At 35.9% G+C, this 15,104-nt stretch overlaps 2 protein-coding genes across 2 annotated transcripts; both read right to left on the bottom strand.

Moving 5' to 3' along the window:
* Positions 1-966: 966 nt before the first annotated feature.
* On the bottom strand, positions 967-3,595 carry LOC118043304 (UDP-glucose 6-dehydrogenase 5). Its single transcript, XM_035051246.2, has 2 exons — positions 3,315-3,595; positions 967-2,682 (listed from the first exon to the last, which is right to left on the bottom strand). Exon 2 carries the CDS (start codon positions 2,660-2,662, stop codon positions 1,220-1,222), a length of 1,443 nt encoding a protein of 480 aa, XP_034907137.1. The 5' UTR covers positions 2,663-2,682; positions 3,315-3,595; the 3' UTR covers positions 967-1,219.
* A 4,272-nt stretch (positions 3,596-7,867) lies between these two features.
* Positions 7,868-14,904, bottom strand: LOC118043371 (beta-glucosidase 40). The gene is made up of 13 exons (XM_035051337.2): positions 14,343-14,904; positions 11,397-11,463; positions 10,995-11,053; positions 10,739-10,814; positions 10,466-10,537; positions 10,120-10,207; positions 9,777-10,032; positions 9,510-9,625; positions 9,195-9,427; positions 9,016-9,050; positions 8,638-8,740; positions 8,311-8,419; positions 7,868-8,205 (listed from the first exon to the last, which is right to left on the bottom strand). Exons 1-13 carry the CDS (start codon positions 14,478-14,480, stop codon positions 8,031-8,033), a joined length of 1,527 nt encoding a protein of 508 aa, XP_034907228.1. The 5' UTR covers positions 14,481-14,904; the 3' UTR covers positions 7,868-8,030.
* Positions 14,905-15,104: the final 200 nt, after the last annotated feature.

The following is a 15,104-nucleotide window of genomic DNA, read 5'->3' on the forward strand; positions in this document are numbered from 1 at the left end:
CAGAAAATATGATCAGGCATAATTTTGACGGGGATTTTAAAGGAGAATGGAAGTTAGGAAGCATCAAAGTGATTGGAAATTCTCTTACCAGCACCGAGGCTGCTACTATTATAAGAGGGTTCCATCACCAAATGCATGAAGCAATGGGCCACGAGGGAAGTTGTTCGTCTGGGTTTAGAGATGGATTTAAGGGGATGAAAAGAACTTATTCGAAGAACCACGTCTAATAGCCAACTGAACATGTTATGATACAGAGTAGCATCGATTGTCCTGAAAGAGCCTATTAGTTTTGATAATCATGCACTGGTAGGAAGACCCCATCAATTACAAAAGTGAGCTTCCTATTCTATCAATGAATATCTGTTCTTTGGTGAAAAGATAAATTGATAAATAAAATTAATGACATGTTAATTAGTCCACAAGTCTCATTTTAAGTAACTGTGAACGCCTTTTCTTCCCTTCTGATTACATTTGTTGCGCATTGAGTTGATCATTGTTAAAGAATCAATTGCCGTTTTATAAGGAATTAATAGAAGTGAACCTTTTCGATTGTCTTCGATTTTCAAAGAAATGAAGGGCGTCTTAATGAAGATCGTATCAAATACAGAATCTGTTTGCACAACTGCGTTTCTGAATTACCAATTTACGCTTCGTCCTCGAGAGTTAAGAGCATAATTGATGCAAATAGGAGCATAGAGACCCGATTGAAGCTTGAAACACGTACTGAAGTGTAAAAGGACAGCTGTTAGTTTTCTCCGAATTCTTCCATGAAATGAGAGCCACCATAACCATAGCATGGCATCCTTAACTACTTTCGTTCACGTCAACAGACAAAATTGCAGGTGTTCAACTGATAAACGCATAGTGTGATGTCTTTTTTTCTTTCCCATGAACTCACATAAGATCCAGCCATCCAGGAGAAGCGGTGAATGATGCATACATGCATGCATGCATAGCGGGCAAAGAGAGCTAAAATTCCCAGATGTTCTGATTTATTACATTAAACAGGAATGGATAATATTTTGCTGCCAACAAAGGACATCCCGACACAATGGCGTCAGGGAACCCATCCACCGCCAAATAGGAAACAATCGAATCCCAGAACTATTAAAATATATATGGCTAAATAAAGACAACAATAATGAAAAATATATGATAGCATCTCGCAATATGTGATTCTACTACAACCTTCCCCAGGCCACTTCAAAACACGCAGGTCTTATGCCACAGCAGGCATGTCCTTCAGCCAGGCATCCAATGGCTTGCCAATGGAGTACACAATAAACCCAATTTGCCTCAGCTTATCAACATCCATTACATTCCGTCCATCAAAAACAAAAGCAGGCTTCTGCATGTCATTATAGATCTTCTGGTAATCAAGAGTTTTGAACTCATCCCACTCAGTTAGAACGCAGATCCCGTGAGAACCCTTTGTCGCCTCATAAGCATCCCGCACGCAAGTAACTTGCTCGATAGCTATGGGGCTCACTGGCCGAAGATGAGGGGGCTTGTCCAATTCAGATTTGTGCATTGAGAGATCCCTTTGAATCTGTTCCTGTGGAACCTGAGGGTCATATATGCTCAATATAGCCTTGTCACCCAACAAGCCCTGGCAAACACCTATGGCCGGGGTCTCCCTTGTATCACCCGTGTCTTTCTTGAAAGCAAATCCTAAAATTGCAATCTTCTTACCCGAGACAGTGTTAAACATGGAGGAAACCACCCTGTTCACAAAACGGGTCTTTTGGTACTCATTCACCTGAACGACCTGTTTCCAGTAGTTTGCAACCTCGGCGAGGCCATTGCACTCGCAAATGTAGACCAAGTTCAAGATATCCTTCTGGAAACATGATCCACCAAAACCCACACTTGCATTCAAGAACTTAGGCCCAATCCTTGTGTCCTTTCCAATAGCATGTGACACTTGGGAGACATCTGCACCAGTGGCTTCACATAGTGCCGACATGGCATTAACAGAAGAGATCCTTTGTGCCAAAAAGGCATTTGCAGCAAGTTTCGACAGTTCAGCAGACCAGAGATTGGTGCATATGATCCGTTCCGCAGGAACCCAATGGGCATAAACATCTTTCAATGCTTGAATTGCCTTTTGCCCTTCTGGGGTCTCCCTGCCACCAATAAGGACTCGGTCTGGTTTGAAAAGGTCCTGGATTGCAGTTCCCTCAGCAAGAAATTCTGGGTTGGAGAGAATCTGAAAGTTGATGCCTTTGCTGTTGTGGGTCAAAATCTTTTCAATTGCTTCTGCCGTTTTCACTGGAACTGTTGATTTCTCAACAACAATTTTGTCAGATTTTGAAACATCTGCAATCATACGAGCAGCACTCTCCCAATAAGTTAGATCAGCTGCTTTGCCAGCTCCAAGTCCCTGAGTTTTGGTTGGTGTATTCACAGATACAAAGACTATATCAGCCTCTGCCACATGCTTTTCCACATCTTTGCTAAAGAAGAGGTTCTTTCCCCTGCACTGTTTTACCACATCATCAAGGCCTGGCTCATAAATGGGGAGTTGGTCACTATTCCAGGCAATGATTCGAGGCTCAAAAATATCAACAACTACTACTTCAATTTTTGGGCACTTCAGTGCAATCACAGCCATGGTAGGCCCACCGACGTAGCCAGCTCCAATGCAACAGATCTTCACCATATTTATATGTAATGGATAGCCTAAAAATAGAATCAAAATCACAATTCAGTGGGGAAGCACACATCAACAGATCTTGAATACAAATTCTTCCTCCAAGCTAAAACCAAACATTCCCTCCGAAAACTCCATTAATACACGTACACTTTGAAAACTAAAATCTTCATAATTACAACATGCTTTCGCATGAGATCATGATTCAATTTGTTTAAATCTTAACAAGCCAGACCAATAAAATGGTTTATATCAGAGAGACAAAAGGGCTCAGAATATTAGATTTATGGATTCCGTTACCTTAAAAATCATAGATCCAAGATTGCACTATAAAGCAAGAAATAAGAGCTCTGAAATTAGTGAAACAACAATTTAAGTCCAACGTTTCAAAACCCTTCTTGCAAGAGTTAGGGATCAAAATCACCTGTACCAGAATTTAGATCTAGAGGAAGCATGGATCAAATATCCCATAAATTAACAAAGATCAACCACAACAGATCTATCCATCATGAAACAGAATTGTGCGCTATGCCAAAAACCCAACATCCAAAAAAGCCCAAAAAACAGCAAACCATCTACATGTACAAAACACGACAGCCAAAAAGAAGCATGCATAGAGCAACAAGGCAGACAGAGATCAGAGAAAGACTAGAACAGTTACCTTTGTGATCTGCTGGTTCTTTCAGTAAAATGGGGGTTGGAGGTCTAGATAATTGGGAAAATGCAGAATAGGAGATAGAAAGGGAAGGCAAAGGCGGTAGCTTGTTATGCCGAAGAATGAGGAAAATGGAGAGGCTTTTACCTTGTATTTATACATACTCGCATGCCTAGAGTCTCGTTTCAAGATCTAATTCCATTTCATAACATAATTAACATTACATGATGACCCAAATGAGCACTGACACGTTTCTCTCCTCGTTGCACTTTAGCTACCTTCTTTTGAACTAATTAATAATTAATTAATCGAACTAGGAAAGCAAATCATGCCACAAGAAAACAAAAATCAAAATCAAAAGTGTGCTTTTTTACATTCTACTCTCTTCTTTTTCTTTTTTTTAAGAGAATCTTCTTGTTCTGTTTTTTTATGGTCAGAGCGTAAATATCACTGTTGGTCAGTGTCAACAGCAAATGGGACATGGTGTTTTCTCCAGGGTCATTAAAAAAAAAAAAATACAGGGGGAAGCAAGTAAATCGTGAGATGTATTTCAATTTTCAAACAAGGTAAGTTTCACACCCTAGCATTATTGAGGCACCGACAACATGACTTGTATATATCATGGCTTTAAACTCAGGTCTGGCCGACGGGTTAACTTAGAATTTAGCTAATTTAAAGTTGGAATTGATCCGAGTTTAAAAAAAAAAATTAAAATTAAATATTTATTTTCAAGATTCGGTCAAAAATATAACCAGTTGAATATTTATTTTTTTAACCAAAATAATATCATTTTGATTAATAAAAAAATTTTTTTGAAATTAATCCAAGTGATCCAATAAGACTTGGTCAAAAACCAGATTGCAACTAGTTAAATATTTATTTTTTTAAACCAAAATAATATTATTTTGATTAATAAATAAATTTGAATTGATCTAGATAACTCGATTAAAACCTGTGATTCGAGCTTTGAATCAGGTCAGTTATTAAATTGGATTGAAAAACTCTGGTATAGGTAAGTGACACCACAAGATGGTGTAAGTTGTTGTGCTTTTATATATATATATATATGTAACTATGTATTTTTTTGAATTAAATTTATCTTCTTATAATGTACAATTTGATATCTTGAGTGATAGTGTCATAGCTCTAAGACTTGGTTAAATTGATGTAAAAGAAATAATATATTGTATAATAATTTAAGTTTTTGAGTTAAAATAATTTTTTAATATAGTATTAAAATTTTAATGATCATGAATTTAAATATATTAATTTTTAGTCAAAATCTTTTATTTTTAGGAATAACACCTCAAATTTTAGGTTGTGAATCTTGTGATGATGTCCCAAAATCCAAGATATATAACTAAAATATTATTTAGTGTTTGAGATATTAATTGATCGGATATATTCAAAAGCTTGGATTTCTTCAAAAAACTTCAGGATTATAGTTGAATACCTGCAAAAATATTTTTAATCAGAGAGCTTAGAGATCCTCTAATAATAAAGTCAATATATTTATTGGAAAAATATTAAATGATTTGAGGTAATAAATAAATTTAAAAAAATTTTAAATTTAAGAAACAAAGATGTTTGTTTTTTGAGTTTTAAGTTAGCTATTATTTTGAATCTATATTTTTTTACTCAAGAGATAAAACATTACGAATATTTTTCTTGCATGATTCATGTATTTACATCTTTCGTTTTTAATAAGAAAAGACCTGAAAAATTTTACTTTTAATAATATTAATAGAAGATAAGTATATCTTATATATTATTGATGAAATGATAAATATGAAAAATCTCTTAATAAACCTTTATATATATATATATAAACTATTATTTTAATATAAATAATTATAATGAGAAGTTTAATATTTATATTGTAATGATCATCTAATCAGGAATATAATTTTAAAACTTGATAATATCCGAGTTCCTTTACCATGAGTAGGATGGAAGCCAAATGAAGAAATAGAAGATGGCAGGCAGGTAGACATCCTAATCGGAAGGAAAGGGGTTTAATTATTTATGTAAAGTGGTTCTTCTCCACGACATAATTTCTTTGATGCATTAGTTTCTCAACTAAGCGTGGAAGACACTGCAACTTAATTAATTGAAAATTGACATCGACGAGCAGCAATTTACAGGAAAAGGTTGGTCCTTGTTCAGGGGCCACCTGAGGTTCAATCAAATTCAGGGTTAGGAATTTCGTCACTATTTTATGGATCTCTTCTCTTTTCTTTTTTATTCTCGATTGTAATATTGCTTGTTTTCCACCATAAGAGATTTAAAAAAAAAAAATTTAAGCGTTAATAGAGATAAGATTTGCTTTTATACTGTCAAAGCTATATCTTCGTATTAACTTGATGCTTTTATAAAACATATATTTTTTTGTAAATATTAATTTGATCTAGAATTTAAATTTATAAATAAAAAAAGAAAGCAAATATCTTAATATAAAATCAACTGTTTGAGATTTTAGTTGTTGCATTACATGGCTAATCTGAGGTCCCCGGACTGGACGGGTGGTCCATCGCGCGTGATCTTGCTGTTGAGGGCGTAAATAATGATAACAGAGACGGTTTGAAACGAAATAAAAACAAAATATCAAATTATCTTGCATTTGAGGACTTGATTTAGTAGTAAAAGGAGTTTATTCCTTTCCACCTCACCAGGGTTCAAATCTCACCATGCACGCCTGTCACTCCGCGTGTCTTACATGCTCGCTAGATTTGCAGGATGTTCAGTGAGCCGTGAGGATTAGTCGTGGTGCGCGCAAGCTGACCTGGACACCTACGTAAATATATATAAAAAAAAAACAAAATATCAAAAGAAACGGTAACCGGTTGCTTTATTTTTTTTTTCTTTTTCAATACAACTGTGTGTTGGTTCAATCATTGAGTGTCGATTTGAGTGCCTAACCTTTAATTCTTTCTTTATTTGAGTGCATCTTATCTTCTAAGAATATTAAATACTGACGTGGTCACGGACCGTTTTGACTGACGCATAGCAAAATGTGAGCCCTACTTATAATTGTTACCAAAAAAAAAAAAATAATAAAATAATAAAAAATATTTGTATTCTGACTATGTGTACTTTCAACAAGTAATTTAAAATAAAAAACAAAATTAATTATTTGAGTATACCTTGGCCTTAACGCTTTCATTTGGTGCAGCGTTGGGAATTAATCAAGGATCGAATCTATACATATTCATCCATGATCCATTGAGTACTGTTCTCTCCCGCTGAAGCTTTTCTCCTGTAGAAAACCATATAGCTTTCTAGCATCCTACAATTTTTTTTCTTATGAAACACTGTTTTGTCTCCGCCAGTAACCACCGTTAGTAGTTCGTTTTGAAAAGCCCTCTTTTAAGTACATCCGTTCTGCATTTGTAAGGAAATATGCTTGCCGTTGAATGTTATTTTTTTCACGCCATCCACGAGCGAGAAGCTATTTTGATGAGCTAAACTACAAGAAAAAAACACATTTGACTTCAAAGTTTTTATGGGATGTGTGAATTAGGCTAGATACATAATATTTCAGCTCCCATCAAAATTACATTAAATTTTAACTCAAGAAAAATCGAAACTAAATTAATTTAAAAATAAGGTGAAAAATCAAGAAAACTAGGATACTCCTGTAAAAAATCAGGGGGCAGCAGGAGATTTTTGTCCATAAATCAGAGAATCTGGGTTTTTTATAATTCAACTTTTGGATCATATTATTCCTGTAAACTTGTATTAGATCATTGACGGTCCAGATCTCCTGCGCAGTGCACTGATCAAAGGGGGACTTCGAACGAATGGTTCAATCTTTTGCCGTTGACAATAAAAATACAGATAAGGTAGCAAAACGTTAGTTGAGAGCAACGCTCTTCCAAGTCTCTTATTTCTTAGAACGAAGTTAATTGCCTGGACTTTGCCAAATTTGAGCTAAAAAACAATTCTCCGAAGTGGACGTCAAAGATGCTGCTATTATCGATCACCCTCGTCACTACAAGTCTACAACATCACAATTACCATGACAGTAACAGAAGTACAAGATTCCACCAGCCCCTCAAGGTTGTAGGCATGGCAAAGGAGACCACTGATGACAGCGGCAATGGCATCATCGAGAAAGCTGCAATATCTGGTGGATCAGTCTCAGCCCCAGCGATTGCCTGGTCTTTCTAAACCCTCAGGAAATCAGGGTGTAGCCTCCCTCCTGAACCAGGAGTTTCAATTGGTGCACTGGAAGGTTTGAGTTATCTAGTTGTTGTTGTTGGAATTATAGGTTGCTCCTTGTACAAAAAGACAGAAACTTAGAAAAAGTTTCAAAACTGCAGCTTACATTGGTAAAATCTAGTGTTGTATTAATATCTTTTCAATAAATATTACAATTACAATTACATTAAGATTTTTAAAAAATAAAGGTTGCAGGGAAAACATTATTCTCTACACCCATGAACACTGTAGATTTTTAACAGTATCGGAAAAGAATCTCAGCATCAACTAAATATTACTGCAGAGGCAACAGATTGGAAAATTGAACGATACAAAATCAGGGCAATCGTGAATTTGCATTTTTCTTCAACTTGGACAAAGAAACTGTACTTGAATTGAAATTTCTTATATAATATCATGTTACAACACAGTGCTTAAAGAAAATCAGGACATGTAATTTTAAAAGTGGGCGTGTGTGTGTGTTTGCCTATGCAAATCTTCATTTACTTCAGCTCCCCCACTCTAAGTAGAAGTCAAGAACTTTTTGAACCATTGAACAGAGTCCTTGGGGTATCTCTTGAGCTTGTCCTTGTAATCCACAAAGTAGAGACCAAACCTTGAAGTGTAACCAGCTGCCCACTCCCAATTATCCAAAAGAGACCATACAAAATACCCTTTCACATTGCAACCATCTTCTCTGCAATAACCAAAACAACAGAATGGAGTATTAGTTTGCATGCGGTAGCATACTATATATCTCAGAACATATATGCGACGAGGCATGTAGGCGAGTGATCCATACTTGATAGAAGCTAGCAGGCTTGTCAGATAGTCCTTGTGGTATTTGATCCTTTTCTCATCCTTTAGAGCATCTTTAATGGGGGTCAAGGCGTGATTTGGATCATCCATCCCTGTTAGGATCACAGAAAAAGACAGATTTTGTTTGCGAATTTTCTTCCATGACGAAGCTTTGTAAGGGCCAGTTAAGACGTTCTCCATAATTGGAGATCAAGAAAAAAACAGAGATGAGTTTAAGATAAATTGACACGTTACTTTATACGACCAAATCAACACAGAGAAATGGTTTTGAATGCCTTTTGACAGAACCAATGATGATTCATAAGATTACCATTTTCAGTTATGATGACGGGAGGGTTTCCGTACTTTTGCCTGATGTAATTCATTAAGCTTCTCATCCCTTGAGGTACTATGTACAACCATATAGAACTTGCCTGCAGTTTTAGGTAAGTGATGATGCAGAGTTAGAAACACTAAACCCAAAAGTGCTGCAAGAAAATAGAGTGATGCATTTGTATGTATCAGAGAACGAACTAGACAGACTGAAATCCAGTGAAACTGGATTGAAGAAGGAAGAACGAAATCAGAAACAATGAACACTAAAATGTCTTTCTTCTAGATGAATGCACAGGTAATCTTTGCACTCAAATGACATTGTTATGTGGTCTAAATGATGAGTGAAAATATTTAAGTTCAACGAGGTGCATACCCGGTCTCCAATGGGCTTCAAATGTTCACCAAATGCTGAAAAGAATAAGAGCACCAGTTATTGACAGATTATTTTTTTTATTTTAAAAAAAAAATCACATTGCTGTTTCATTATCTCTACTAATTAAAGGAAATAGTTGAAAAGAAATTATTTTATAGGGATCATTATCGCTAACTCACGGAGGGTTATGGCACCAGAGTCTGCGAGAGAGTCATTAAGGACTTTGCCAATTAGATCCCCAAACAGAGAGTCACTGCTTCGTGCATAAAATGTTGTGTAGTGATTGATGCCAACAAAATCAAAAGACCCTTTAACAAGAGCGACGTCGTTTTCAGTAAAATTTGGCAGTCTATCCCCTACTCTGTTTCTCATTGTGATCGGATAGTTGCCTAAGATCAAAGGTTCGATAAACCTGGAGGAAAAACATCACAAATTAACATGGACATATCTTAGGCAAGTGCTATTTCTGTACTGAAAGATTTGATCACAGATACCAGCCAAGCTGAAAATCCTGGGCTCTTTGGGCTGCTTCAATGTCATTTGTGGTGTTTGTTGCTGGTTCAAACCATATTACATCAAGTGATATGCCCAGGGATCCTCGTTGTTTTGCCTGAAAAAATTCATGCCATAGATACATGATATCATTCCCGAGCTTAGCACCAACAAAAATAGAAAATAAAATAAATGATAAGAGCAAAAAATGAAGAAAAAAGGCAAGTTGGGCCTCCTCGGTAGCTCAGAACACTGTATATTGCCTTTACCTTGTACTTTTTCCTGTAAATATCTGCCACAGTCCCATGAGAAAGAAGGATGTTGTGGGCGACAATGTAGGGCTCAGTCGCTGAATTTCCAGCCCGGCAGAAGAGGTGGAGAAAGATAGAGCATCTTCCTGGTGCTTGGAGACCCACATCATAACCCTGAATAGCAACTGTATGAGGCTCATTGAAGGTGATCCAATGCTTTACCCTGTCACCATAAATCTCAAAGCACGTCTCTGCGAATGTTGCAAAGTCCTCTCTGCAAATTATAAAGATCATCTTAACCACCAAAATCATAAAGGTGATTCTAACTTCGTATTTGCAAATTACGAGAACAGTCTTTTACATGATCTGGGGACTGAGCCATCCGTTATATCTGTCATGCAAGGCTTGAGGAAGGTCCCAATGGTATAGGGTCACATAAGGCTCAATTCCTGCAAATTTTGAGCAACACAAGGAATCCTTGAGAATTAAAAACCATATTAAAATCACTAACCAGTGACAAAGTTGACGAAGGTGTATGGTGTTTACAAGCTATTGACTGCATTGAATGCTGCACAAAGATACTTTTAGCTACATGAGTTTGGTGACTTTTAAACGGGGAGTGGTAATCAAGGATAAGTACTCAAACTCTTCTTCTAGCTCTAAAGTGCATGGATCTCACCAGAGGATGATTTAATGTAAAGGTTTACCTTGAGCAAGTAAAGCGTTGATGAATTTGTTGTAATGATCAACTCCTGCCTGATTGATTTTCCCTGTTCCATCTATACACAGACCCACAGTATGAAACTTTTCTATGTTATAGCATCATGTCTCTATATAAAAGGGTGCCAGTTTCCTCTTTCGATTGTCTGTAAAAGTAAACTCTACATATAGAATGCGCTTACCATACCCATGGAAATGCATAACCGTGATTTACCAAAATGTAAAAAAAAAAAAATTAACATACTATGATGTAAACTTACTAGGATATATTCGAGGCCAAGAAATTGAAAATCTGTAGGCATCCATTCCCATATCCTTCATAAGTTTTATGTCTTCCTGTTTCCAATAACCACAAAGTCAACTGTTTAGATATATCTATCTCTACAGTGAAATGTTTCAAAAAGCAAAGAAGACATGGTATACTTGCTGGGGTTTTTTTTTTTTTTGATCCAGTGCTGTAGCATACTTTGACTGAGTTTCATATCTACAAGCAATTTTTAGTATGAGAAGACGTACATCAAAATGGTGATATTGATCCACAGCCACATCAGCGTTGCTGAAATCAATTATCTTGCCTGCAGGGCCAAATACCTTGATAAGCTCACGAAAAGAAAATATCAAAGATTTTGAAACTAAGACTTGACTGATAACTCCATCTTCAGAGCTGGTCTTTGAATTAGGTTGGGAAGCAATCAGCTACTAGTTTAATGGATGCAAGGTCAAACACTTCTACAAATTACTTAATGCAGCCTCGACACGTGATATCCAGGACTACTCTACAATTTAAACACGTGATGGTGATTTCTTTAATTATATTAATGCAGTAATTATGCCATAAGATTAGTTCAAATGCTTGAAAATTAGTATTCGATCCTGTCACTGCTCAAACTGTGGACTTCGCTGGGAATGAAGGATTACCAAAAGTATGTGAAAATGCGTCCCAAACACTTGGTCCCCTTCCATCCGCTTTCACTGCTCCTTCATACTGCAAATAAAATCAAATTAAGAACAATAATATGTAATTGCAACAATTAATTAACATCACATTATAGTGCAGTAAGCTGAACATATCATGCATTACTTGTGGCCTTTTTGCATGGCAGGAAGTTTTCTGTGTAAGAAGCAACATCTGCTTGAGTCGTTGCTCCAGTTCATCACTATAATATGTCCGGCTACTTAAGGACAAATCATATGAGTGGAAGCAATATCCGACGAGAAAAAAGAATAATCTAAGTTCCGACAGGTTTTCGTACAAAAAATAGGCCATTTTTTACTTATTTGATTTATTTAGATGATGATTATGTGAGTTTTTTCATTGTTTTTAGCACAGTATTTTTTTTTTTTTTGTGGTAAAATACCAAAGTAAAAAAATATTTGGGATATATATAATACATTTGGCGAGTCATATCTCGCTATACACGACTTGCGATTCCAATCAATTTTAAACATCTAGAACCACATTCATCACCCTCCTTCACACCTGTTACATGCAACAACCCTCTCTTTCTCCCTACCGCAAAACAAACTCAAATCCATCGCAAGATCACCCCTCCTCTCTCCACCTCTACTCTAATTTCTTCATTTCTCTCTCCACCCGCGGGTCACTCACCATTTTTCAGTCGCCATCACCACCACCGATCAACACCATCCCCAATGACAAACTACTTAGTATTGGTTTGTCAATAAGTGTGAAGAGGAATTGGTAGTTATTCATGTAGTTTACTTATATCTTTGGAATACTAGGAATGATAATATATTTGACAAGCTTAATTGATCTAGACATCTACATATTTGACCACTAAGGGTTAGTTTATAGTACCTATCTGATTAGGTTTTCAGAGGTGTCCATGTAATCCGATGCATTATACATCTTGATATTTAAGATGAAATCGATTGGTATGCAATAATTTTTTTAGATATAACATATATTATTAATAATAATGTTATTATAATGATGAGAATTAATTATTTTTTTAAATACATATTATAGACTCATTATTTATCATGGAGAGATGATTGGACAGTAACAACTGCTATTTATAAAGATATTGATGAGATGAGACATTTAGTAACTAACACTACGCTCGATTTAATGTTGTGATTAAAAATGAAATCGCTTATCAAGAAAGTACTTGGGGATGTTAAACCATCCACCAGTGTCTCAAACCCATCTATTAACTGGGATGATATTGGTGTTGACCCTTACATGGATGTTATAGGCTTGTTTTCAAGTTGGACGAGTTTGGGTGGTGGTGGAGGTCATTCTAAAATCTGAAATGATTTTTAGATGTCATTATATTATATATAAGAATTAGGTGAGATTAAATTATGTTAATTACATTACATTATATGATATGGATGTGGTTACATGTTGTGTTTAATTGTGTTGGTTGTGAATGAATCGTGACTGAAAAAATTGATGAATTGTGGCTGGTAAAATTGTGGTAGTCATGTGACTAGGGTTTTTTTTTTTCTTGGTAGGGAGTTAAAGACAGGAAAAACTATTCCTAGACGTGTTTCTTTATCGAATCTCAATCGTTATCTGCAACTTGCGAGTTGCATGTCATTTGCAACACTAGTTGCAAATAATGCTTGAGACTAGTAAAAATATATTACATCTCTAATTAATTATTTCTTGACGTGTGCTATTTTATTATTTTTCTACCGTGTTTAGGTACCCAAAACAAAAAACTCTCCTAGTGTCCACAAACAATAACTAAAGGAAATAATTGGTGGCATACTCATCTGATCAGCTCACTAAAAGATTCTAATCCTTTTCCTAGAATTGAAAAAAAGTGTGAACTCATTAATTAATTTATCAGGACTGTCTAATTTTTTTTTTTTCTTTTATATATATATATATATATATATAGTAAACCAAACCAAATCATTTAGATTAACCTAGACCAACTTCGGAGTGATATCATGTTACACTAGTTTCAATCATAAAAAATAAATATATAATTACGAAATAAATAAATAAATTTTCATATTCAGTATGCAAATTTCAATCTCAAATTATCGAGAACCACCAATATAATTTTTTAAGTTGTTATTTGCAATAACATCGTGCTAAAATTGCCCCAAACTTTGGACTGCATGTGAGGGCAACACTTAAGAAAACAGAGCGATTGGGCATCCTGAACACGGAGAGAAAAAGAAAGAAAGAACGAGGGGCTATTTGCATATGTTCCAAAATACGGTGGTTCTTTCATAAAACCAGGGAAACAGCAACGGTCCTCCGGAGCGGCCCTAGTTACTCGGCGCGCGAGTCTGTGCCCCTACTCGTTTTAGTGTACCAAAGACTGCTAGAATGGTTTATGATATTGACAAAATTTGACCTTACGCATCCACTCTAACAATTCCTCAACTTCAAAAAAGAAAAAGAAAAAGAATTTTAGCGTCTCTAAATTACGAGAAACCACACAAGTGGTATTTGACAAAAAGTAGCTAACATGCATCCACCTAAAGAGTAAAGACAGAAGACAATTGGCTAAGAGCATTAAACGGCACGGCTAGTATGTCACGAGGAAATGACATAACTTGGGAAGTTCAAGACAAATACACTTCCTTCAATAACCAGTTGGAAGTCATTTTCTAAAACAAAAAAAAACCACCAGGGAAGCTTCATTGGCAGAGCTTGCTTTAAGCATCGGTGGGTGAGTTTGGTAATGTTGAGGTTTGAACTCAGAAAGAAGTCAAGAACACGCACACATTCTCAACAATGTTTTCTTTCCCTCTGAATGTGTACGGGCTCTCTTTTTTAATCGACAGGAAACATAAAAGAGAGAAAATATGCATGCTTCACTGGCTTTTTCAAGAAGAAAGCAGGAGGTTTAATTAATTAAAAGAGATTACACAAACCTGGAAAGCAGAAGAGGCTGTCCCAAAGACAAAACCCTTTGGAAAACTAGCCCTATTAATCTGTGACGAGGATGTCTGAATCTCAAAAGCTACTAGCACTGCTATGAGAATGGCAATGCGGCCTCCTCTCGGTAGCATCCTGTATTGCCGATCTTTTGATACAGAAATCTATTTGGTTAATATAATGATCGATGAGAGGTAATGCGCCTATATATAGAGACACAACCAGAAAGAGGGAGGAAGAGGGGGTTAAATCTATACCGAGACAGAGATTGGTTTGGATTTACAAGGAGAAAGAGATGATGATTCAGATGTGAAGAACAAGAGAAGTAGTGAATATATGACGCAACAAGAACAGAATGCTTGTGGAGTTAGCTAGCTGGCTGGCTGACTCGTGCAAAAACTAATTGAGACTAATAATTTGGACAATGTTATATACTAAAATTAATGGATAGAGATTAAAAGGGACTAAAGGATTAAATAATCCTGACGCGATATGGAAAGGGTTCGTCGTTGGGGCATAGTCGCCGGTGGGAATGTGAAAGGTGATAATTAATGAGATGGTGCTGGATCGATGTCTCGAGTTTTTTTTTTTTTTCATTAATTTAAAATAGTGATGGTTACGGGGATCATAATTATATAGGATTGAGATTTTAAAAGCCCTACATTCACACGCTTCTGTACATCCCACAATAAGCCTATATTGGATTTGCTTTAAGATAAATATTGAGATTCTGTTTAACATAATTGTTTTTCTCGTTT

The sequence above is a fragment of the Populus alba genome, chromosome 10, assembly GCF_005239225.2.
Source record: "Populus alba chromosome 10, ASM523922v2, whole genome shotgun sequence".
In the NCBI taxonomy this organism is placed as follows: Eukaryota; Viridiplantae; Streptophyta; class Magnoliopsida; order Malpighiales; family Salicaceae; genus Populus; species Populus alba.